Below are 23,508 nucleotides of genomic sequence, written 5' to 3'. Positions count from 1 at the left end.
TTGGGAGACCTTGTGCAGGATTCCCTAAAGATTAATTTGCAGGTTGAGTTGGTGGCAAGGAAAGCAAATGCAATGTTAGCATTCATTTCAAGAGGACTGGAATATAAAAGCAAGGATGTGATGTTGAGGCTTTATAAAGCACTGGTGAGGCCTCACTTGGAGCATTGTGAGCTGTTTTGGGTCCCTTATCTTATAAAGGATGTGATGACACTGGAGACGGTTCAAAGGAGGTTCACAAAAATGATTTCAGGATTGAATGGTTTGTCACATGAATAACGTTTGATGGCTTTGGGCCTGCATTCACTAGAATTCAGAAGAATGAGGGGGAACTCATTGAAACCTATCGAATGTTGAAAGGCGTCGATAGAGTGGATGTGGAGAGGAAGTTTCCTATGGTGGGAGTGTCATGGACTAGGGGACACAGCCTCAGAATAGAGGGGTGTCTTTTTAGAACAAAGATGAGGAGAAATTTCTTTAGCCAGAGAATGGTGAAACTGTGGAATTAATTGCATCAGGTGGCTGTGGAGACCAAATCTTGATGTATATTTAAGGCAGAGGTTGATAGATTCTTGATTGGTTAGGGCATGAAAGGATATGTGGAAAAGGCAAGAAGATTGGGGCTGAGAGAGAAAATGAATCAGCCATGATGAAATGGCCTAATTCCGCTCCTATATATCTTATGGTCTTTAATGCATGTATGCCAAAGAGTAAGGCAAAGTGATCCAAAAAAAATGGGGCCAGATATAAGTATATTTTAGCACAATATTTTGAAAAAATAAAACACGATCTACAAAGTGAAATGGCAAGTGCTGTCACTATATATATATAAACTTTAAAGTAAGGTGATGCCATGGTTACTGTCATCTTCTGGAGCTCTGGCTGAATGTCTAAAAAATTGAAGGGTGTACTTGTCAAGTATCCTCTAATCCTTCACATTTAGAAAGTTGCTTCCCTAACCATTTGTTGGACTGTTTGCGGATTACAACATAAAGATGGATACTTGTCAATGTTGGATATACTAATATCTGACTTATAAGTTGCATAATTCAATACAAAACATAAGAACAATATTTCTGTCAGAGGTTTTACTCAAAATTAATTTAAAAATTACATTGCAATAGTGTATGTCACATACTTAAAGCATTAGATAACTTAGAAAATTAGACATATGAACATCTTTTAAAGTGCAAATAAAATTGATACACATGCCAACATTTTCATGAATTTCTAAAAGTACACTTTAGCGTGATGGTCGTGGCTTCAGAAATAAAGTCATTGTCATGAAACTGTATTCCAACATGATACTAGAATGCCAAAATGTCATGGACTGTAGAAGATAAGCACAAATGATTTGTCAGATCAGACAAGGTACATTATGTTTCATTGCATTGTTGAGATGGAAAAAATAACAAGTACATGAATAAAGAATGGAAGTTAACAGTCTTCAAACAAAATTTCTGATGGAAGAAAATTATTACCAGTAATCACCTATTTAAAACTGGTTCAAGTTTTTTTTAATGGTGGAGAGAAGCTCCTGGAGATCCTTCTTAATCTTCCTTGTAACCTTCACTGGTTTCCTTTCAATCCACTATGCCATTGTTGTGTACTTATCTTAAGTACTTTTATTTTTTGTTTATAGTGATACTCCTTCAGGTAGGTTTTCATTGATGGTGGTACAGGAAGAGCACCAATACCATCATAGGTTGTGTGGCTACAAATAACAGCTCTGCAAAGATGCTGAAGTGAAAATGGAAAAGTCCTGTTTAGTGGAAGAGACAACAGTGGCTCAAAGAACATACAAGAGTTTGGGTCGCTGTAATGTTCTAAGAGGCCTGTTACACTTGGTGCATGAAAAACACAGGGATCATGGGCATCAAAACTGAAGTTATGATTCCACTGTTCAATTCTAGCATGAAGAGAGCGGCTGTAACGTCTGAAGCTGACAGAGAAGAGATAATCCTCTTGAGCAGAGTCCCTGAGCAAGTACGTACCTTCTGGTTTACCTTCTAACAGAGCCTCAGCTCCGTATCTATCCATCACACCCCAGTAACATGGATTATTACTGATCCGAAATAGATCTGGGACTAAGCAGTAGGTGAAGCCGAACTGAGTCTGGCATTTATGAAAGGGTGTTAGCCAATTGCACTTATTCTCAAAATCCAACTTGGTATTTGCCTGACTTTCAGCATCTGTGAAAAGAGCCATCATCTCCTCGTCAGAGTCTGAATCATTTGACGGAAATGTAATACCACTGTCACCTGCTAATTCAGTTATTCCAGATTCCACCTCAGAGTCCTGTCCATGTAATGCATTAATCCGAGAAATCACTTCCAGGTTGTGAATCTGTGTATCTGACGGATTCACCTCTAGTTCAACACTCATTCTGCATCCTCCTTCTGGCTCTTCTTCATCAAATCCCACTGCTGAGCCTTCCCAAACGTCACAGTTTTGAGTTAATGGAATTGTGTGCCAATTAATTAAGTCCCATTTTTCAGCCAGCTCCATTCCAGCTGGAAATGGACAATTATTGACTAGATCATTAATGTGGATTTTACTTTTTGAAATTAAAGCTACTGAGTTTTTATGATTATTTGCTTTAAGAGGAAAACACTGAGCAACTGCATCTTGTATCTTTTGCTTCAGTGATCGACTAGAAAGCTTGCGAGAACATGAATCTTCAAGATCCAACTCAGAACTCCATTTCTTCTCCCTTCTCGGAGTTATCGACAATATGCCAGCAACATCTCCAACCTCACCATCTGAAGTAGAATCTACCTTGGAAGTGCGTGAACGTTTCTTGCCACTCCAAGCATAACCGTCCCTACGATCAATATTTTTTCCCTGGCCATCCTTGGGTTTTACATCCAAATTATGAGCTGCTGCTCCTGTTTGATGTGACATTGCTTTCACTAACTTTCAGATAGCTGGATTCATTCAGGACATCAGTATTACAGCAAACTCAATGGCAAAATATACGATCTAGGATTTGGTAAGTCTCAATGGGACTATTTCATCCAATGGCTGCACAGACAATTCACCATGCATCTTCAAAAGATAAAATCTGCATAAAAAGAAGAGAAAATGAGAGCTTTAATTTTAAAGAGATATTTCTGAAAGACTGAAATGTTCTTTTCCATCAGCTTTATTCACACAGAAGCACAAACTTCTGGCCAGATTATTGCATATTCAATTATACATCTAGGGTAACATCTCACCCTTCCCAGGCTCAAGGACTCTGAAAATCTGGTGTTTCCTCCACCCCTCCCCTGCTGCAAACATCCAGCTGATAAAGCCATTGTTTTGAAATTCTTTCCCAATGCTGCCTATTCTCTAAGATTCAAGTTTTTAATCTGCATTAGACCATAAGACACAAGAGAAGAATTAAGCCATTCAGCCCATCGAGTCTGCTCTGCCATTCCATCATGGCCGATCCCGGATCCCACTCAACCCCATACACCTGCCTTCTCACCATATCCTTTGACCAATCAGGAAACAATGAACTTCCGCCTTAAATATATCCATGGACTTGGCTTCCACCAAAGTCTGTGGCAGAACATTCCACAGATTCACTACTCTCTGGATAAAAGAAGTCCTCACCTCTGTTGCCCCTCAATTTTGAGGCTGTGCCCTGTAGTTCAGGATACCGCCAGCATAAAAAACATCCTTTCTACATCCACCTTATCTAGTCCTTTCAACATTCGGTAGGTTTCAAATGAGATTCGCCCTGCATTCTTCTTAATTTCAGTGAGTACAGGCCCAAAGCTGCCAAACGCTCCTCATACGTCAACCCCTTCATTCCTGGAATCATCCTTGTGAACCTCCTCTGGACTCTCTCTAATGACAACACATCCTTTCTGAGAAATAGAGCCCAAAACTGTTGAGAATACTCCAAGTGCAGCCTGACTAATGTTTTATAAAGGCTCAGCAATATCTCCTTGCTTTTATATTCTACTCTCCTTGAAATAAATGCAAACATTGAATTTTCCTTCTTTACCACGGATTCAACTTGTAACGGACTCATTCTGCCGATATGGCCAAATCACTTGAGGAACCCAGGGTACTTTTCTGCATTAGGACATAGGAAGAGAATTCGGTTGGTCGAACCATCGTTTAATTTATCCCTCCCATCCCCGTTCTTCTGCCTTTTCCCCATAACCCTTGACACCCTTTCAAATTAAGAACCTATAAACCTCTACTTCAAATTTACCCAATGACTTGGCCTCCACAGCCATCTGTGGCAATGAATTCCACAGATTCATCACTCTCTGGCTAAAGAAATTATTTCTGTTCCATAGGGACATCATTCCATTCTAAAGCTGTGCCCTCTGGTCATAGACTCACCCACTATAAAAAAAATTCTCTCCACATCCACTCAGGCTACATCCACACTAGACTAGATAATTTTGAAAACGTCGGTTTCGCATAAAAACGATAGGCGTCCACACTATGTGTTTTTAAAAATATCTCTGTCCACATTGAAATGGAGATTTCGGCAAATCTCCTCCTCCTCCTCCAGGACACATTTACCGAAAACAAGCGACATGTTTGGTGTCGAATCTCGCTGTGAAAGATGGTACATGTTTGTTCAGTTACAGACTAGAGAAACTTAAATAACGGGTAGATGTTGGCTCTCGCGCAAGAGAACTTAAAAGTAAAAAAAACAAATACTGAAGCGTATTGAGGTAACCGACAGGGAGTTCACGGATGGTATGACCCGGCTGATGACGAACATTGAAAAACTGACTAACTGTTGCATTAATAAAGCACCTTGTTAAATGTGTAAAACATGTCTGCATCAGTATTATCTTGTATTTCCATACAATGTTACATTAGGCTGTTACAAATCTATTGTCAGAGAAGTACTTGCATGAATAGGTAAACCACCTTCATACGAGCAAGGACAGAAAACAAGGCAAAGTGTGTATACTTATTTATTCAGTAAGTTATGGGTCAAAGTATTTGGTGAGTACATTTCTAACTCTTCTGGCTTCAGTCTCGTTGCCGTCTGTTCTGAAATTGTCAGGTTGTGTTCAAGAAAACAATGAAATAGCGCGCTGCCGTCTGACAGCATTTTCAAATGTCTCTGGTTACCCCGTCCACACTGATCTGCCCAAGCGGCGTTTTCAAAATTACACACCCTGGAAACCGTTTCTGAAAAGCTCCAGTTTCGGGGGGATGAAATCGCTGTTTTAGTGTGGATGGAGGGTAAAAACGAAGAGAAAAAGCTTCGGTTATGGATTTATCCAATGTAGTGTTGACGTAGCCTCAGTCTAGGCCTTTCAATATTTGATCGGTCTCAATGATATTTCACCTTCCCATTTTTCTAAACCCCAGCGAGTACAGGTCCAGAGCTCATACATAACCCTATCTTGTGAACTTCCTCTGGACCCTCTCCAGTGTCAGCACATCCTTTCGTAGATAAGGGCACACATCACTGCTTACAATATTCCAAGTGTAGTCTGAGCAATGCCTTAGAAACACTTGGCATTACATCCTTGTTTTTATATTCTAGTCCTCTCGAAATGAATGCTAACATATGCTTTTCTTACCATCGATTCAACCCGCAAATTAACATTAAGGGTTAAGATGCTATATAAGAACTAGTTTCATTATGGGATGATTCTTGTTCTATTCCAGAATCTTGAGGAAAGGATGTAACATTAAATGGTACATTGTTAGCTTAGTACTGCGCTAAAGTACCAGTCAGGATTATAAGTCTCAGTGCAAATCAGCAATTGTTGACTAACAAATGTTCTACTTCTAAACTTTTATTCATCCGTTTGTGGAAAGAGGATCTTAGTGGCAACATTTATTGTCCATATCTAACTCCTCAAGGAAAGTGGTAGAGCGCAACTTCATAAATTGCTGCAATCATCTTGAACAGTAATCAATAAAATGAAACAAAAGCAAGAGCAACTGTATTCCTAAGGAAGTAACAAACAGTAAATTTGTTATAAAACTAATAGGATATCAATCTTAGAGAAGAGAAAGAATTTTATGGGCAGGCTAAGAATACTTCAGCTATAAATTCACACCAACCTGTTCATTCATCATGGGTGCCAGGTGTTGATTTAAATGTGCACAAAGCAATATACTGTTATGTCTGTCCATCTGGTTCAAGGTTATATGATGATTTTTACTTAAAAAAAAGTCTACCATCTAAAAGGCTGATGATAAAATATACCTTTTACTTTTAAACTTGGGTTATGATTAAACAAAGCTCAAAGTAAACTTACTATCAATATATGTATATGTAATTGCCTTGAGATTTATTTTTTGCAGTCCTTCTTTACAAGGGTAAAAAGAAATACAATAGAATTTTATGAAAGCTATACATGAACAAAGACTGACATATAGCAATGTGCAAAAGAAGACAAATTGTGCAAATAAAATGAAAAATAATATTTAGAGGCACTAACCCACAATATGCCTTTGACATTGCCCTTTGAAAAATTAACATCAGAGCAGTCTGAAACCTTCATACCCACTACATGAGGTGGCCCTGGTCAATTTAGGGAAGGAGCACTTCACTGCTAAGAAAAAGACAGTTGAAACTATGCAAGTTGAATTTAAAAAATTAAAACTACAATTTATAAAACCTAATATTTAAGCAGAAAGTACTAATTACAGATTTGTTACTACAAGGCTTCACAGGTACTGTATATATAGAGAGTAGACTGACATAAAGGGGATGAACAAATGAGAATGGGTGAATGGTTTGTCCATCATTACCACTGCAAAAATATACATTAAAATGTTACGTACACAACACTGGAAAAACTCAGCAGGTCAGGCAGCATCAGTGAGAAAAGAGTAGCCAACGTTTCAGGCCAAGACCCTTCATCAGGTCTCGGCCCGAAACGTTGGCTACTCTTTTCTCACGGATGCTGCCTGACCTGCTGAGTTCTTCCAGCATTGTGTACATATTCTTTGATCCACAGCATCTGCAGTTGTATTTTTGTGTTTACATTAAAATGTTGCATTTCAATGTCATCTTTTATAACTCTGGGCCCATGAAATAGTCTACAGCTAATGAAATTTAGAGGCAAAAGATAGGAAATATTGTAGCCACTTTTGGAACTACAGGCTCTCACAGAAAATAATATAACAATCTGATAGAGTACTTGCTCAAAGATGATTTGTCACTATCACATCACAAGATTATTACCATAGTCCAAAAACATTTTCAAAATAGTGATAATAGACCATTTACATTAACGTGCAAGTGCAGACTAGGGCTTGACACAAAGAAAGGCAGCAGCTCCAACATTGCAGTACTCTCTTCAGTACAGTCAGCAGAGATTATTGCAAAGATGGAGTAAGACTCGGAAGTAAAAATCATGCTAGAGCCTTTTTACACTAAGAAAAGGCTAGTTTAATCTCACGTCATGTGTAGGCACCACAGTAGCATAGCTACAGTGGTTGGAGCTAGAAAGTTTGTGAACTCTGTAGAATTTTCTCCATTTCTGCATAAATATGATCTAAAATGTGATCAGATCTTCGCACAAGTCCTAAAATTAGATAAAGAGAACCCAATTAAATAAATAACACAAAAAAAATTATACTTGTTCATTTATTTATTTATTGGAAAAAAATGATCAAATACTATACGTATTTGTCGGAAAAATTATGTGAACTTCTGGAGTAATGCCTTTTACAAAAGCTATTTGGAGTCAGGTGTTCAATCAATGAGATGAGATTGCATGTGGGTTATAGGGGTGGCCTGCCCTATAATAAAGACACACAAATTCAGGTTACTGACAGAGCCTGCTTGTCTCAAGAAAGATGTGTTTTTGTGCACCATGCCTTGATCAAAACAACTTTCAGAGGACCTTAGAAGAACTGTAGAGATGCATGAAGTTGGAAAAGGCTGCAAAAGCATTTCTAAAGACCTGAGTGTTCATCAGTCCACAGTAAGAGACGTTGTTTACACATGGAGGAAGCACAGTACTCTACTGTTGCCATTCTCCCTAAGAGTGGGCATCCTACAAAGATCACACCAAGAGCACAATGTGTAATGCTGAAAGAGTTGAAAAAGAACCTAAGGGTAACAGCAAAAGACCTGTAGAAATCTCTACAAATTGCTAAGGTCTCTGTTCATGTGCACTATAAGAAAATCACTGAACAAGAACAGTGTTCCTGGAAGGACTCCACGGAGGAAACCGCTGTTCTCCAAAAAAAAATTGCTGCACATCTCACATTTGCAAAAGACCACTTGGACATTCTACAATGCTTCTGGGACAATATTCTGTGGGCAGATGAGACAAAAGTTGAACTTTTTGGTAGAAATGCACATTGATATGTTTGGAGGAAAAAGGACACTGCACACCAACACCAAAACCTCATCCCAACTGTGAAGCATGTTTTGGAGCTGCTTTGCTGCCTCAGGGCCTGGACAGCTTGTAATTGTTGAGGGATTAATGAATTCAAAATCGTATCCAAGACCTTTTACAGGAGAATGTCAGGGTAGTAGTCCGTCACCTGAAGCTTAATAGAAGTTGGACAATGCAACAATGATCCGAAAGACAAGAGTAAATCAACAAGAGAATGGTTTAGAAAGAAGAAAATTCGTGTTTTGGAACAGCTGAGTCAAAGTCCTGACCTTATTCCAATAGAAATGTTGTTAAAGGACCTGAAGCAAGCAGCTCATGCAAGGAAGCCCACCAGCATCCTAGAGTTGAAGCAGTTTTGTAAAAAGGAATGGCCTAAAATTCCTCCAAGCCAATGTGCAAGACTGATCAACAATTACCGGAAATGATTGGTTGAAGTTATTGTTGTACAAGGGGGTCAATACCTGTTACTGAAAACAAAGGTTCACATACGTTTTCCAACAAATACATGTAATATTAGATAATTTTCTCAATAAATAAATAAACAAGTACTGTATGATTTTTGTGTTATTTATTTAATAAGGTTCTCTTTAGGACTTGCATGAAGGATCTGATCACATTTTAGGTCACATGCAGAAATGGGGACAATTCTAGCATTCACAAACTTTCTAGCACCACTATATTACAGCTTAGGGCATTAGAGTTCAATTCCAACGCTGTCTGTAAGAAGTATATACATACTTCCTGAGAGTGTGTGGGTTTCTTCCGGGGCTCCGGTTTCCTCCTGCATTCCAAAAGACACACTGGTTAGTAGGTTAATTGGTCATTGTAAATTGTCCTGTGAGTAGACAAAGGTTAAATAGCTGGTGCTTGTTCTGTGCTGTATCACTAAATAAAAACCAAAAATAAACAAGTATATTTTGAAGTATTACATAGAGGTACTGCAAAAATAAGTTTCAATAAGATTTAATCGCTTGATATCAGTAACACGAGAAACTTGGCTTACTTATCTGACCTGTATTTATCAATACTGACCCGGATTGGAAAAGGTATATCACATAGAAACGTAGAAAACCTACAGCACAATACAGGCCCTTCAGTCCACAATGCTGTGCCAAACATGTACTTACTTTAGAAGTTACCTCAGGTTACCCATAGACCTCTATTTTTCTAAGCTCTATGTACCTATCCAGGAGTCTCTTAAAAGACCCTATTGTAACCACCTCCATCATAGTTGCCGGCAGCCCATTCCACGCACTCACCACTCTCTGTGTAAAAACCACCTATCCAGAATTCCAAATTCTGTTTATTCCTAACAACATAAATGTTAAGAAGTTTCCGGTATGGATATTTTAAAATTAAGGAACATTTACCCTATTATATTGTGCCAATTTTGATGCCAATTTATAATAGATGTCTTCATCCATAACCCTCCATTCCCTTCATATTCATGTATCTATCTAAAAGCCTCTTAAACTCCACAAAACATAATAATTCCATTACTATTGCTGGTAAACCAGTCCAGGCACCTACCGCTCTCTGCATAAAAAAAGTTGCTCCTCACCTCACCACCATTGTAATTCCATGTACCAATCCAGATTCTAAGTTCATCTTCCTTATCCATAATACCCCTAGTGTTGAAATAAACACATTTCAGCCATTCAATCCCACTATGTTTACTTGTCTGGCCATTGCTTTTACTCTTATTTGTAATACACCTTATTTGTAATACCATCTTTCTTGCCCTCAACTCTACCACCTGCTGCCCTGTGGCTGTGGTTCCCATCTCACTGCCAGACCAGCTTAAACCTTCCTGGGTAGCACTAGCAAAACTCCTGGCAAGGATATTGGTTCCTCTCCAGTTCAGTAGCAAATCGTCTTGTTTATAGAGATTCCACCTGTCCTGGAAGAGAGACCAATGATTCAAAAAACTGAAGCCCTTCTTCCTACCACAAACAAGAGAAAATCTACAGATGCTGGAAATCTGAACAACACACACAAAATGCTGGAGGAACTCAGCAGGCCAGGGAGCATCTAGGAAAAGAGTACCTTCGATGTTTCGGGTTGATACCCCTTGGAAGCCTTTGTCCTGCTGAAGGGTTTTGGCCCAAAATGTTGACTATACTCAGAGTTTCTCCAACATTTTGTGGGTGTTGCCCTCCTTCCTGCACAAGCTCCTTAGCCATATATTGAATTGTACTATGTATCTATTATTCTCTTCACTAACACACGGCATGGACAGTAATCTTGAGATTACAACCCTGCAAGTCCTGCGTTTTAACTTTCTACCTCACGTCCTAAAATCATCTTGCAGGACCTCCTCCCCGCTCCTATTTATGTAACTGGACCACAACCACTTTCTGCTTATCCTCCCCTCTCAGACAGCCCTACTATCAAGTTCCTTATTGCTATCACTCTGGCTGACTTCACTCTTCATTTCTTTCCTTACAGCTCGGCTTCTTGAGTGAAAAAATTTCTTTACTTATGGAGTTATAAGCTTTTGTAATTCTCCACCCAAAAAGATGATGGATATTTGTTCCCTGTGTATACTGACTGATGTACAGGTGGCCCCTGTTTTTTGAACGTTCGCTTTACGACAGCTCGCTTTTATGAAAGATCTACATTTGTACCTGTTTTCGTTAACCAAAGAGGATTTCGCTTTTACAAAAAAAAAGACGCCTGCTTTATAAGTGTGTTACCCGGAGAAAGACTACCATGACCGTGAAGCCTTGTGCGGGCAGTTGTGTGCGCACGCGTGTACGTGCGTAGGCGTGTATGTGCCGATTTTTTCTCTCTGCATCAATTTTGGCTCGCAGTCTTCCTGATTTTGATAAGTGAAACTGCACCGTACGTACAATATTTCTATTTTATATAAGCTGTATATTTATCATATCATTCCTGCTTTTACTATATGTTCATGTTATTTTAGGTTTTATGTGTTATTTTGTATGATTTGGTAGGTTATTTTTTGGGTCTGGGAACGCTCAAAAATTTTTCCCATATAAGTTAATGGTAATTGCTTCTTCGCTTTACAACATTTCAAGCTTACAAACGGTTTCATAGGAATGCTCTCCCTTTGGATAGCGGGGGAAACCTGTACTGAGTAGCAAAATGGAGCAGAGGTCATGAACCAATTGTAATTATGATAGGGAGAGTACATTCCCAAGGAAAGAGGAGGGATTGGATGAGAAAAGGGATAAGCTGGTGGGAGAAATGAGTGGCTTACTCTTGCTTTTATGACTTACTCTATTAAAATGGGAGCTTCAAATTAAAGCTTGCTAAATTGCCCACAATTTAAAATGGATGAACGGGAAAATAATTTAATTAGGATGCAAGGAGCTTTCTGGAGGAATGCTCTTCCTGCCTGCAGCCAGCAACATGCACGAGGCTTGGCTGAATGATTGGGGTTGGAGCAGAGGACTGAGCCTGCTGTTGGGAGTTGCTCTCAGGCAGGAAGGGGGGAGGGTGGTAAGAGATGCAGGAAGCAACAGAGAAGATGGAGGTAGCCAGTAGGAGGTGGTATTGGGTGACAGGAGTTGTATGGAAAAAGGCGAATGGCTTGTTTCTGGGAAACTGAAAAATAAGTGGCTGATTGAGGATTGTAGTGGTTTATCACCTAGTAACAAAGGCAATAGTCAGGATTTAAATAAAAGAAGGAAGGAATAGTTTAAGGCTTGTTGAGTTTTGAATGTGGACCTGTTTCTGATATTAATCCAAACTAAGGATCTGAAAAAAGTATTAGGAGATATTGTGGTCTCAAAACCTTTAAGAGATGGGACACTCTTAGTATTTTGCAAAGACAGTAAGCAATGTGAGGAAATTTTGCGATTAAAAGCTGTGGGAGGAAGGAACACCAAGGATACATATTGAACAACGGTGGCTTTGGCAGTAATCTCTGGAGTGCCTCTAAATGTATCCATGGAGTAAGTTAAAAACAATTTAGTTGGGAGAAAATTTGCAGATGGTAAAACGATCTAAAGGCTTTTGTGATGGACCAAGAACAGATAGCTTATCGGTGTTGATTAAATTTGATGGAAAAAGTTGCTGGATATGGTTAATTTAGGTTATTATGGTTCGAGTGGATGTGCTGCCCCTTCTGAGATGTTTTCAATGCAAGAAGTTTGGCCATGTAAAAAGTGGTGTAGTAGATGTGGTGGAGAACATGATTATGGCAATTGTGAAGGCATTAGGCTAAAATGTAGCAACTTTGGAGGGGAACATAGCTCTGCTTAAGCAGGGTGTCCTATATATAAGAAAGCTGTGGAGGTGCAATGTGTTTGAGTGGAAATGGGTATGTCATATGCAGAGATTCTGCAGAAAGTACAGAAGACAGTGTCAATGGGACCTATTAATATCCTGAATACAGACAGATTAAAGACAGTGTGTAAAGTGCATCACAAAGATGAGAAATTCCTCAGATGTTGGAAATCCAAACCAACATACACAAAATGTTGGAGGAACTCAGCAGGTCATGCAGCATCTATGGAAAATAGTAAACACTCAACGTTTCAGACCGAGACTCTTCTTCACGACTATGTAAGTGCTTGAATATATAACAAAGGATTGGTTGACTGTTGATGCACTGAAGTTTGTTACTTTCATGGCAGATGTGGTAAATTGTATAGCAGAAACCGTAAATAGGACAGAAAAATATAAAATATATTAAAAGCTAGAGAAAAGCATCTAGAGATAAAATACTTTACCCTCGATTTTATTAATGATGCCTTACAAGAGTAGTAAATAATGTTTTGACTTCAAAGGAGGGCTGTTAATCGTTCCTCTAATCTTACAATGGAATGCTAGAAGACTGTTAGCCAATGGTCAAGAATTTAAGACATTTATTGAAGATTTACCAAATATGCCCCATGTTATATATGTGCAGGAAATCTGGTTGAAATCTTGTCTAAGTTTTAAGATACAGGTTTATGTTGATTGGAAAATGGGTAATGAACGAGTGGCTACCCTTTGTGAAAAATGGAATAGCACATAGAGTTATAGAAATTGGGAGTCGTTTATGAGTCAGTATGGTTGAAATTTGGGGAAAGAATAGTAAAACAAGAAAAATAAGATTATATGGTGTGGGAATTTTAATGCTCATGGTGCTATGTGGGACTGTAGTGACAGAAATGTGAATGGAATGTTGGTGGAAGACTTTCTGGAAGGAAGGTGTTTGGTGTGCTTGATTGATAGTAGGAGCACAAGGATAAATCTATTTAATAGCACTGTTTCTGCTATAGACCCTATGCTGGTATCTAAGGATATAGCAAATATGTGTAACTGGGAAGTATATATTTACACAATTTGATTTGAGTTGCTTCGGCACAGAACTGGCTTCATGGCTGAAGTCTGCAGTCATTGACATAGCGCTAAACTGAACTGACCCAGTGGCTGCCACTCCTGGATCATTTCGGGGACTCTGTAGCTTGATATTTAATATTCTGTCTGATATTTGCTGTTTGCGCACTTTGTTCTTTCTTTTTGTGTGTTGTGCGTTTGATGTTTTCTTTAAATGGGTTCCAGGTGTTTCTTTATTTTGTGGCTGCCTGCGGGAGGACGAATCTCAGGGTTGTATACGAAACAGATACTTTGATAATAAATGTACTTTGAAACTTTGATGTGCATCAGAGGAAAGGTTCTCATATCTCCAGATGGAATCTTAAAAGGCATATTGGGTTGCACTTGATGACTTATGTGGAAGTAGATTAACGGATCATTTGGTTTTGGAGGATATCGAGATGAATAATAATACTTTGTGCTCTTCATTCAACTCAATAGCTAAGGAATCAATCCCCAGATTACTGGGAGATAATAAAAGGAGAGCTGTTCCCTGATGGACAGATGGATGAAAAGGAGCTGTGAAGGTGCAGAATAAAACTTTTAGTGTTACTCCTATTCATCTTTCATACATATAAAAGAGCTCAAACTATAGTTAGAAAAGTAGTGAGAAGGGCGAAGAAAATGTATCAGAGACCGTACTATGGTAGCAGTGGGAAACAGACCCAGGTCGGGGAAGTTAGGGATATGATACAGAAAATGGGGGAAAATTTGAAAACTTGATGCATTACCAGTTTTGTCTGGTGGGGAGAAGGCTGCAGTTACTGACTCTGAAAAAGCAGAGTTATTAGTAAAACCATATGTCAGTGTACACAGTTTGGCCAATTTAAGTAAAGAAGAGAGGTCTTATAGAGAAACAGTTTTGGCAAGCATTCCTCAGATTGCTGAGAAAAAAAAGAATGTTCCAGTTTCTGCTTGGATTTTGAATTTACATTGTTTGAATGTAAAAGGACCATTAATGGTGCTTTTAACATCACTTGGGAAAGATATTTGTTGTAACATGTTTACAGTTATTGGATTCAAAACTTACGTTGGTTTTGAAATTCTTTCATACAATATGGGTTGAAGGGCAACTTCTTGCTTCCTGGAAAATAGCAGTTGTTATCCCTATATTGAAACCTGTTAAAGATTGATCAGACCCTTCCAGTTACAGACCTATTTTGCCAATTTTGCCTGTATGTAAGCTAATGGAACAAGTGGTTGTAGCAAAGCTTTCTTATTTTGTGGAAAGTAAGTGAAATTAGCTGTATACCAAACTGGATTTCAAAAAAAGAGAATGACCATGGACTCGGTGTTAAATTTGGAGTCTGATATTCTTAAGGCCAAAGTTAATAAAGAATCAGCGGTAGCAGTTTTCTTTTATGTAGAGAAAGTTTACAATATTTTATGGACACAAGGATTGCTGCTCAAACTGCAAAAGATGGGAATAGGTGATAGAATGTTCATTTGGATTCAAGATATTTTATGTTATAGGAAGGTACACATTAGGTTGGAATAACATTCTTTGAGAATGAGATAGAGAATAGAACTCCACAGTGTAGCCCACTCCTTTTTAATATTATGATTAATGATATTTTCTTAAATGTTGGCTCAGACATTTCCAAATCATTGCATGCTGATGATAGTGCAGTGTGGAAGAGGCAGGAATATAAATTATATAGTCAGGAAAATGCAGGCAGCTATTAATGAAGTAGAGGAATGGTGACGTCAGTGGGGTTTAAATTTTCTGTTGCAAAGGCTCGTTATTTGTTTTTCTAAAAGGAATATTACCCCCAGAATTGACCTCAAGTTATATGGTGAATCTCTTAAACAAGAGTCAGTGATAAAATTTCTAGAATGTGGATGGAACCAAGGCTAACATGGAAAGTGCATGTGAATAAATTTCCTAGAGATGTGTGAAGAAAGAAGCCCTTAATGTGCTTAGGTGCTTAGTTAGGTGTGACTGGGGTGTAAGTAGGAGATCACTTAAACAAATGCATATTTTTTTAATTAAGACGTCTTTGATTTACAGATGTGTTGCTTGTGGGTCAGCCTCAACAGTGGTCTTAAAGTTCAAGCATTGAGATTATGTTGTGATGCTATTAAATCATCCCACTTTCAGCATTACTGGTAGAAATGGGTGAAGTACCTTTCCAACTACGCAGGCTACAGTTAGCAACGGTTTATTGGATTAACGTAATAAGACTTAAACTTAGTAATCCAATATCGGCAACATTTGTAGAGTGTTGGGAGCATTGCATTCCTAAAGTTTCCACTTTTGGGTGGATGGGAAATGAATGGACACAAAATTTTGGGTTGTTTAATGTGGATGATGGTCTCAGTGTATTCTTTGCTGTTGCTCCTCCATAGTATTGCCCTTTCTCTCTGGTTAATTTAAGGCTTCAGGAAAAGATCAAGATGAAGAATGATTGCATATCAGTGGCACAAGTCGTTCAGCACAAGGCAGACATTATGGCTTCTTACTTATCAACAAAAATTTTGCATAAAGGGGAGGTGAAAGCCATAATTTAAAAGTCTATTAGATCACTGTGGCAATAAAGATGGATAAGGAAACAAAAGGATGGCATTCATATAAAATTGAGCGGTTGGTGGGAACTCAACTGGGAGATGGGTATAAAAAGGCAGAAGAAAACATTTATGTATTGGACACACTAGGCTAAATAATTCCTTGTTCAGAATTTACATACATGATACAGGCATTTGTAGGAAGTGCACTTGTCAAGAAACAGTGCAGCATACAGTATTTTGTTAGAATGAAGTTCCTATGAGGTGCAAAGGAAACATCTAATTGCTAAATTGAGACCATTGGGACAAAGTTTAAGATGGAAAGTTTGTTAGGATATCACTGTTATCGTAAATTTAGTGGTTATATTTCCTGTCTCTATGCTCCACTCCAACTCAATAGCCGTAAAGCACCTTATGTTAGTCTACCAAATACCATTAAATCTTACAAAAAGAAGAAAAAAATTATCTAGAGGGATTGAGTTGGAAACAGCTTCTGAGGTTAGGGGTGCAGGATACTTTCAATGGCACATAGTGGGGGGGGGGTGAGGAAAAGAACTACTCTAGGCAAGTGGAATTAGGAAAAAGGGAGAAAGAGATCTGCTGTGGACGAAAGTAACCAGATTAACAAACTCATAGGCTGATTCATGAGGCTGGTGTGGAAGGAGGTAGATTTAGGAACCAGGTTGGGCTGCAGGTGCAGAGGAGAGAGTAAGGTAATTTCAATGGTGTGGCATGGGAGGGGAAGAATGTAAAGAGACCTATGTGAGTACCGAAGTGAGGGTGTGGGTAGGAGAGTTAGGAAACGTGAGGAGGAATGAGTTTGGTGATTGAGGTCTGTAAGTGGTGTGTATTTAGTATTGTTTCTGAATTCACTCACTGGACACTATTGGTAAAGCTATCATTCTCAGATGTGCCCGTTTTAATTCAATCATTCTGGAGTCACATACACGCCAGAACAGGCACGGTTAGTAGATCTATAGTCGCTTCAAACTTATCTCTACTGATCGATCTTCAGATTTACTTCATTACCAGAATTTAGATTCCTCGGCTGCCGTAATGGGATCAATAACATAGGCCCCTTATACTAATTCCACCACCATTTTCTCCTGTTGGTGTCTAGTCTGTCCGCGCCCGGAGTAATCGACGCTCATCGAACAGTTTGACCCCGAATGAATGGGAAGGAAGTGGCTGGAAAGTAGAAGCCATAACAAAAGTGGCGTGAGCCGGGGTGGGGTGACGGGAGGAGGGAGCCGGACTAACGGCTGGGTAACAGGGAGCTGTCTCGACGGCAACAGAAGATCAGGACTTACAATTCACGTTACCGACCGACCGACCGTCCGCCGGATCGTCGGAGCCGCCGGCCCGGGACCTCCCTTTTATCACCTCGGTCTGACATAAGCGGCGATAGGAAGTGACGACGGGGAGGTTGCTCGCAGCAAGTCACTAAGATTAAAATCCACAGAAAAAGAAAACTCCCCCCCCCCCAGATTTACTTTTAAAAAAGAACAAAAGAAGTTCTAGTGTAAGAATCGGCCCAAGATATGGTATTTTATCGTGATCATCAGGCGCAGCCGGTGACGTGACGGAGGAGCTTGGCGGGAAACACGAACCCTTTGCTGAGCGAGAGGAAGGCGACCGGTGCCCGGTGAGTGAAAACGCTGCCGTCGGCCGCACGTCGCGCCTTCTCTCCGGACTCGAAACACCCCCCGCACCCCCCCGCTGTCGCCATCCGCTTTGGAGAACAAACGGGGCTTTATCCTTTTGATCCAGCTCTGCAGGTTAAACCAAATCGGGGCGAGGGAGTGCAGGATCCTTAGTGTAACGTTCAGGAAAAGGATGTTGAAATAGGGGCGCAAGTGAAGCAGGGAAAGGGCTCTGGATGTGATCGCAGGTGACAGGGGTCTCCCTAAGCGGGAAATGGGGGAGGAGGTTTGTTGAATTGTCATCGACATCAGACTTTACAGATATGAGAAAGGATCATGTAGACAAAAGGAATGGTATTTGTTTTTTTTTGACGAACTGGCCCTTATCGGTGGTGTAGCGAGAATAATATTTAAAGTGATTCAAAGTTACAGTAGAAATGCATCTACAAGCATATTTGCAGATATTTGATTATGAGGTGATGTTTGTTAGGTCAGAAATTGAAGGCAAATATTTTAAGAAAGTGGAGGACTGCGAGTCTCAGTCTGGTTAAGTGAAGAAGAGAAAATATTTCTGTAGCGTTTAGATAGATAGATAGATAGATAGATACTTTATTCATCCCCATGGGGAAATTCAACATTTTTTTCCAATGTCCCATACACTTGTTGTAGCAAAAACTCATTACATACAATACTTAACTCAGTAATAATATGATATGCATCTAAATCACTAACTCAAAAAGCATTTATAATAGCTTAAAAAAAAAAGTTCTTAAGTCCTGGCAGTTGAATTGTAAAGCCTAATGGCATTGGGGAGTATTGACCTCTTCATCCTGTCTGAGGAGCATTGCATCGACAGTAACCTGTCGCTGAAACTGCTTCTCTGTCTCTGGGTCACGTTTGTCACGTTATCTACCATAAACCCGAAGACTCCCATTACTACCACAACTACACTTCCTCCGAACTGGCTCTTGAAGGAATGTTTATAGAAGCCTTCACAAACCATGTTTTGTCAACTGCAGATTTGCAGATTAAGACGTCAGCAGTGCTTCTCCCTATAGATGCTGCCGGGCCTGCTACGTTCCACCAGCATTTTGTGTGTGTTGCTTGAATTTCCAGCATCTGCAGATTTCCTCATGTTTTGTCATCTGCTGCATTTGCTCTCAAGATGAGGCCTTCCACTCTGGAACTTCTGAAAAGTCCTCCTTTGAAAATGTAGCTCTTCCCTTACTGTAATAGATGGAGCCCTGACATGAATTTCTTCTATTTCCTACTGGCTCCTTTTCTCAGACACAACAGAAATGGAGTTCCTCTGGTCTTCATCTTTCGCCCATTAGCCTCCATGTCCAGCACATTGCCCTGCCCATTACCCGCATACCTTACACAAGCAAGAGAAAATCTGCAGATGCTGGAGAAGGATCTAGGCCTGAAACATTGACTGTACTCATTTCCACAGATGCTGCCTGACCTGCTGAGCTCCTCTAGCATTGTGTGCTTGTTACCCACATACCTAACATGGATTATTTGGATCTCATACCCTTTGGTTTAGTTTTCCCATCCTACCCTCTACCTGGTTTCCATCTGCCCATCATCCCTCCCTTCATCCTATCACCAACCTGTCTCCACCCTTCTCCCTCCATTTTCCCATGTGGCTTCATCTGCCTGTTTCCACCCCCCCCCCCCCATGGTTCATCTATTGTAACATGACTCTTCCCCCACCTGGCCCTATCTACATCAAACATGAACAGTATAACACTGGTAAGACATTCATTCACAATGTTCTGTTGATCTTGTTGCTAAATTATACTTGCTGTTCTCCTCCATATCCCTTCATTTCCTTTAAAATTCATGTGTCTATGTGGAAACCTCAAACTCCAGCAAACTACCTACTTCCATTATTACCCCCAATAACCTATTCCAGGCACTTACCTCTCTCTACATTATTAAGATCAAACTGGCTCTTAATGTTGCCTTTAAACTTCCACTTCCACCCCTAAAAACATATCTTGTGGTGTTTGACATTTTTACCCTGAGAAAAGGATGCTGACTATCTACTCAACCTATGCCTCTCATAATTTTATAGACATCTATCAGGTCTCCCCTCAGCTTCTGATGTTCAGGAGAGAGTCACACTTTCCTTGCCGCTCCTGCCCTCTGATCTGGCCAGCATCCTGGTAAACATCTTCTGCACCTTTTCTACAGCCTCCACATCCTTCCTATACTGGTGTGACCAGAACCGCATGCAATATTCCAAGTGCGGTGTGACTGATGTTTTATATAGCTGTGGCATGTCTTCTGTACTCTTATACTGAACACCCCAACCAATGAAGGCAGGTAAGCCATATGCCATTTTTACCACCTTATCCACTTGTATAGCGACTTTCACTTAGCTATGGACTTAGACTCCATGATCCCTCTATACCTCAATACTATTAAGTGGCCTACCATTAACTTACCTACCTATAATTCCTCTTTTGATTTGACCTCACCAAGTGCAACACCACATACTTGTCTGGATCAGAATCAGGTTTATTATCACTGATATATGTCATGATATATTGTTCTGCGGTTAGACATAAAACAAGATTAAAACTCCATCTGCTACTTCTCTGCCTGTATCTGTAACTGATCTATATGCTGCTGTATTCTTTAATAGTCCTTTAGATGGTTCACAATTCCACCAATCTTGCTGTCATCTGAAAACTTGATAATCCACCTATCTGTATTTTCATTAAAATTATTGGTTTACGGTATATCAGAAACAGCAAGAATCCTTGCAGAACACCGCTAGTCACATACTGGTCACAGTAACAGTCTTCCACCCCTACTCTGCATTCAATGGGCAAGGCAAACTTGTAATTCACCTGGATGCAATGCATCTTTATCTTAATCAACCTACCATTAGGGACTTTATCAAGTGTGGGTAATGCTCACAGTCTTACCCTTTGGAGGGGGGGGGGGTGGAACTTGGTTAAGTTTATAAGGCATGATCTGCCCTGCCCTGCCCTGCACAACAATGCTGACTGTCTCAAAGCAGGCCATACACACATAATTTTTATCTTTTACTGTCCTATCCAATATCTTCCTGATGGCTAATGTGAAGATTGTTGGTCAATCTAGATTATCCCAATTTCCTTTCTTGAACAAAGACACAACCTTTGCTACTCTGCAATGCTCTTGGACCTCACCTGTTGCTAGTGAGGACCCAAAAATCTTTGTCAAAGCCCTAGCAGTCTCCTCACTTCATTCAATATTCTGGTAGACTATATATGCCATCAGGGGTTGGGGACAATTACCTTAATATGTCTTGGAAGATTCAGCATTACCTCCTCAATCTTAAAATATCCCAATACATTAGCAAGCCCACACTATCCTCCAAATCCTTTTCCTCAGTAAATACTGACACAAAGTACTCATTTACTCAGCCACTTGCTTTGACTCCAAGCACAACCCCCCACCCCCACCGACCCCCATCCTTGAGTGGACCTGGCCTCTCTTAAATTATTCTCTTTTTTTCTTAATGTGCCTTTGTCTTCTTTTTGATTTGGTTGCCAGGGACATTTCCTGACCTCGATTAACCTTCCTCATTGCCTGCTTGAGTACTTTCCTGCTATCTTTATGTTCTACAAGGTCTAGCCTGATTTTTTTTTTCTTCCTGATCCTTACGTATGCTGCCTTAATCTTCCTGACTATATTTTGGATCTTTCAGGTCATTCAAGGCTCTCTTATCGTAACATTCTTGCCCTTACTCCTTACCTGAACATGTCAGTGCTATTCCCAAAATGTTCACGCACTGTCAGATCTATCACCTGCCCTGGCTCATTTCCCAAAGCCAGGTCCTGTATGTTTTCTTCTCCAGTTGGATTCTCCACATACTGTTTCAGGAATGCTTTTGGATGCACTGAAGAAATCCTGCTCCATCAAATCTCTTGTATTAAGGAATTTCAAATTAATTAAAGTTAAATTCCCCCACTTTAGCACCTTTTTTAAACCCTTTGCTTTAACACCTTTCCACAGTCTGTCTATATACCTGTTCCTCCACGTTTCAGGGGCGTATGGGGGAGGATGCGATAGTACAATCTCATTTGCACAATTACACTTTTCTTATTTTGGAGTCACTCCCAAACTGCCTCTGGATTATCCCTCCGATGAGTCCTCTCTGAGTACTGTTGTGACATTCTCCCTCATCCCTTAGTGAAACCCCCCTACCTCTTTTACCCTCCTCCAAACCCCCTCTATCACATATAAAAGGAAACCCAGGAACAATGAGCTGCCAGTACTGTCCCTCATGCAACCAGGTCTTTGTAATTCATTGTAGTTCTATGTACTTATCTAGGTTCTAAGCTCATCTGATACCCAAAATAGCCCTAGTGCTGAAATAAACACATTTCAGCCATCCTGTCCCACCATGTTTATTAGCTTATACCCTGCTGTCCTCCCTTTCAATCTAACTAGGCATACTATCTTCCTTACCCTCAACCCTACCACCTGTTGCCCTGCTGCTGTGGTTCCGACCCTTCTGCCACTCTGGTTTGAACCCTCCAAGTAGCACTAGCAAATGTACTGATTCCTCTCCAGCTCAGATGAATTTGTAGAGATCTTACCTGCCTTGCCAATTATGCATAAATCTGAAGCCCTCCCTCCTCTCCTTAGCCATATATTGGAATGCAATGTGTACCTGTTTCTACCCATGTGGCAGGGGTAGTAATCCTGAGATTGCAGCCCTGGAAGTCCTGCTTTTTAAATCTGTCTGTCATCTTCCTTCCCCCTCCTCCCTTTGCAAATCTGTTTGCACCTATTCCCTCTACATTCTCAATTCTGATACAGGGTCTTAACTCAGAACATCAACCATCTCTTCCCGTTCACACCTGCTTGACACATTGTGTTCTTCCAGCAGTTTGCATTTCACTGCTGCCTAGGGCATTACTCGTCTTTAAATAGTACCATGGTTTCTTTTGTGCACCTTAATATTGGCCAGAGGAGCCTTGGAATAACACCTCAAAGATGAAGTCTTTGAAAGTGCAGGGTCTCTGTATGTTCCTGTGTTGGTACAGATTTTGCTTTCACATCTTTACAACTGTAGCTATGCTCTGTTTGGTGGTCACAGACACTGATGGAATCTATTTGGCCCTGGGGAAATTGTTTACAATGTCTGTTGCCATGAGAGTGGGAAGCAATGTTGGTTAGCAGTTTAATGAGAATGGGATATCGGTAGTAGAAAGAGGGTCATTGAGGTTGTGAGCTTGGAGTGGAGTCAGAAATAAGCAGAGAAGAAGTCTGAGGTGATGAGAGTTGAGTTGAGATCCCAGAGAGCTACTGCAGCATGAAATTGGAAAATGGAGTTTATGAGGAAGCCACAAAGGTAGCGAGGTTTGACTAATAAAGTACGTGAATATTAAATATTCATGGTTAGAGCTGAAGGTTGAGGTAGCAGGGAAAGTGGGGTTTAAAATCAACTTAAATCTTTTTAACTAAGTCATAATAACAGGGTTGTTGTAGATTTTAATTTCCCAAATATTGATTGGCATCTCCCTAGAATGAGGGGTTTAGATGGGGTGGAGCTTGTTAGGTGTGTTCAAGAAGGTTTCTTGACACAGTATGTAGATAAGCCTACAAAAGGAGAGGCTGTACTTGATCTGGTATTGGGAAATAAACCTGGTCAGGTGTCAGATCTCTCAGTGGGAGAGCATTTTGGAGAC

The 23,508-nt window shown here is 40.1% G+C and overlaps 2 protein-coding genes across 4 annotated transcripts in view; one reads left to right on the top strand and one right to left on the bottom strand.

Moving 5' to 3' along the window:
- Positions 1–1,070: 1,070 nt before the first annotated feature.
- Positions 1,071–17,613, bottom strand: LOC140724990 (suppressor of cytokine signaling 4-like). 2 transcript variants are annotated; one of them, XM_073039885.1, is made up of 3 exons: positions 17,480–17,613; positions 9,072–9,114; positions 1,071–3,061 (listed from the first exon to the last, which is right to left on the bottom strand). In XM_073039885.1, exon 3 carries the CDS (start codon positions 2,899–2,901, stop codon positions 1,567–1,569), a length of 1,335 nt encoding a protein of 444 aa, XP_072895986.1. In that variant the 5' UTR covers positions 2,902–3,061; positions 9,072–9,114; positions 17,480–17,613; the 3' UTR covers positions 1,071–1,566. The 2 variants fall into 2 exon arrangements, with proteins under 2 accessions (XP_072895986.1, XP_072895985.1); XM_073039884.1 differs by lacking the exon at positions 9,072–9,114 and having other exon boundaries at positions 17,480–17,606.
- Positions 17,614–17,640: 27 nt separating this feature from the next.
- The window catches only part of wdhd1 (WD repeat and HMG-box DNA binding protein 1), a 72,124-nt gene continuing 66,256 nt past the window's right edge, over positions 17,641–23,508 (top strand). For both annotated transcript variants that reach the window (XM_073039883.1, XM_073039882.1), the window contains exon 1: positions 17,641–17,814. The gene's annotated coding sequence lies outside the window, so the exon portion shown is untranslated. The remainder of the gene's footprint in view (positions 17,815–23,508) is intronic.

Source organism: Hemitrygon akajei, chromosome 3, assembly GCF_048418815.1.
Source record: "Hemitrygon akajei chromosome 3, sHemAka1.3, whole genome shotgun sequence".
Taxonomy (NCBI): domain Eukaryota; kingdom Metazoa; phylum Chordata; class Chondrichthyes; order Myliobatiformes; family Dasyatidae; genus Hemitrygon; species Hemitrygon akajei.
This window is presented reverse-complemented; position numbering and strand designations above follow the sequence as displayed.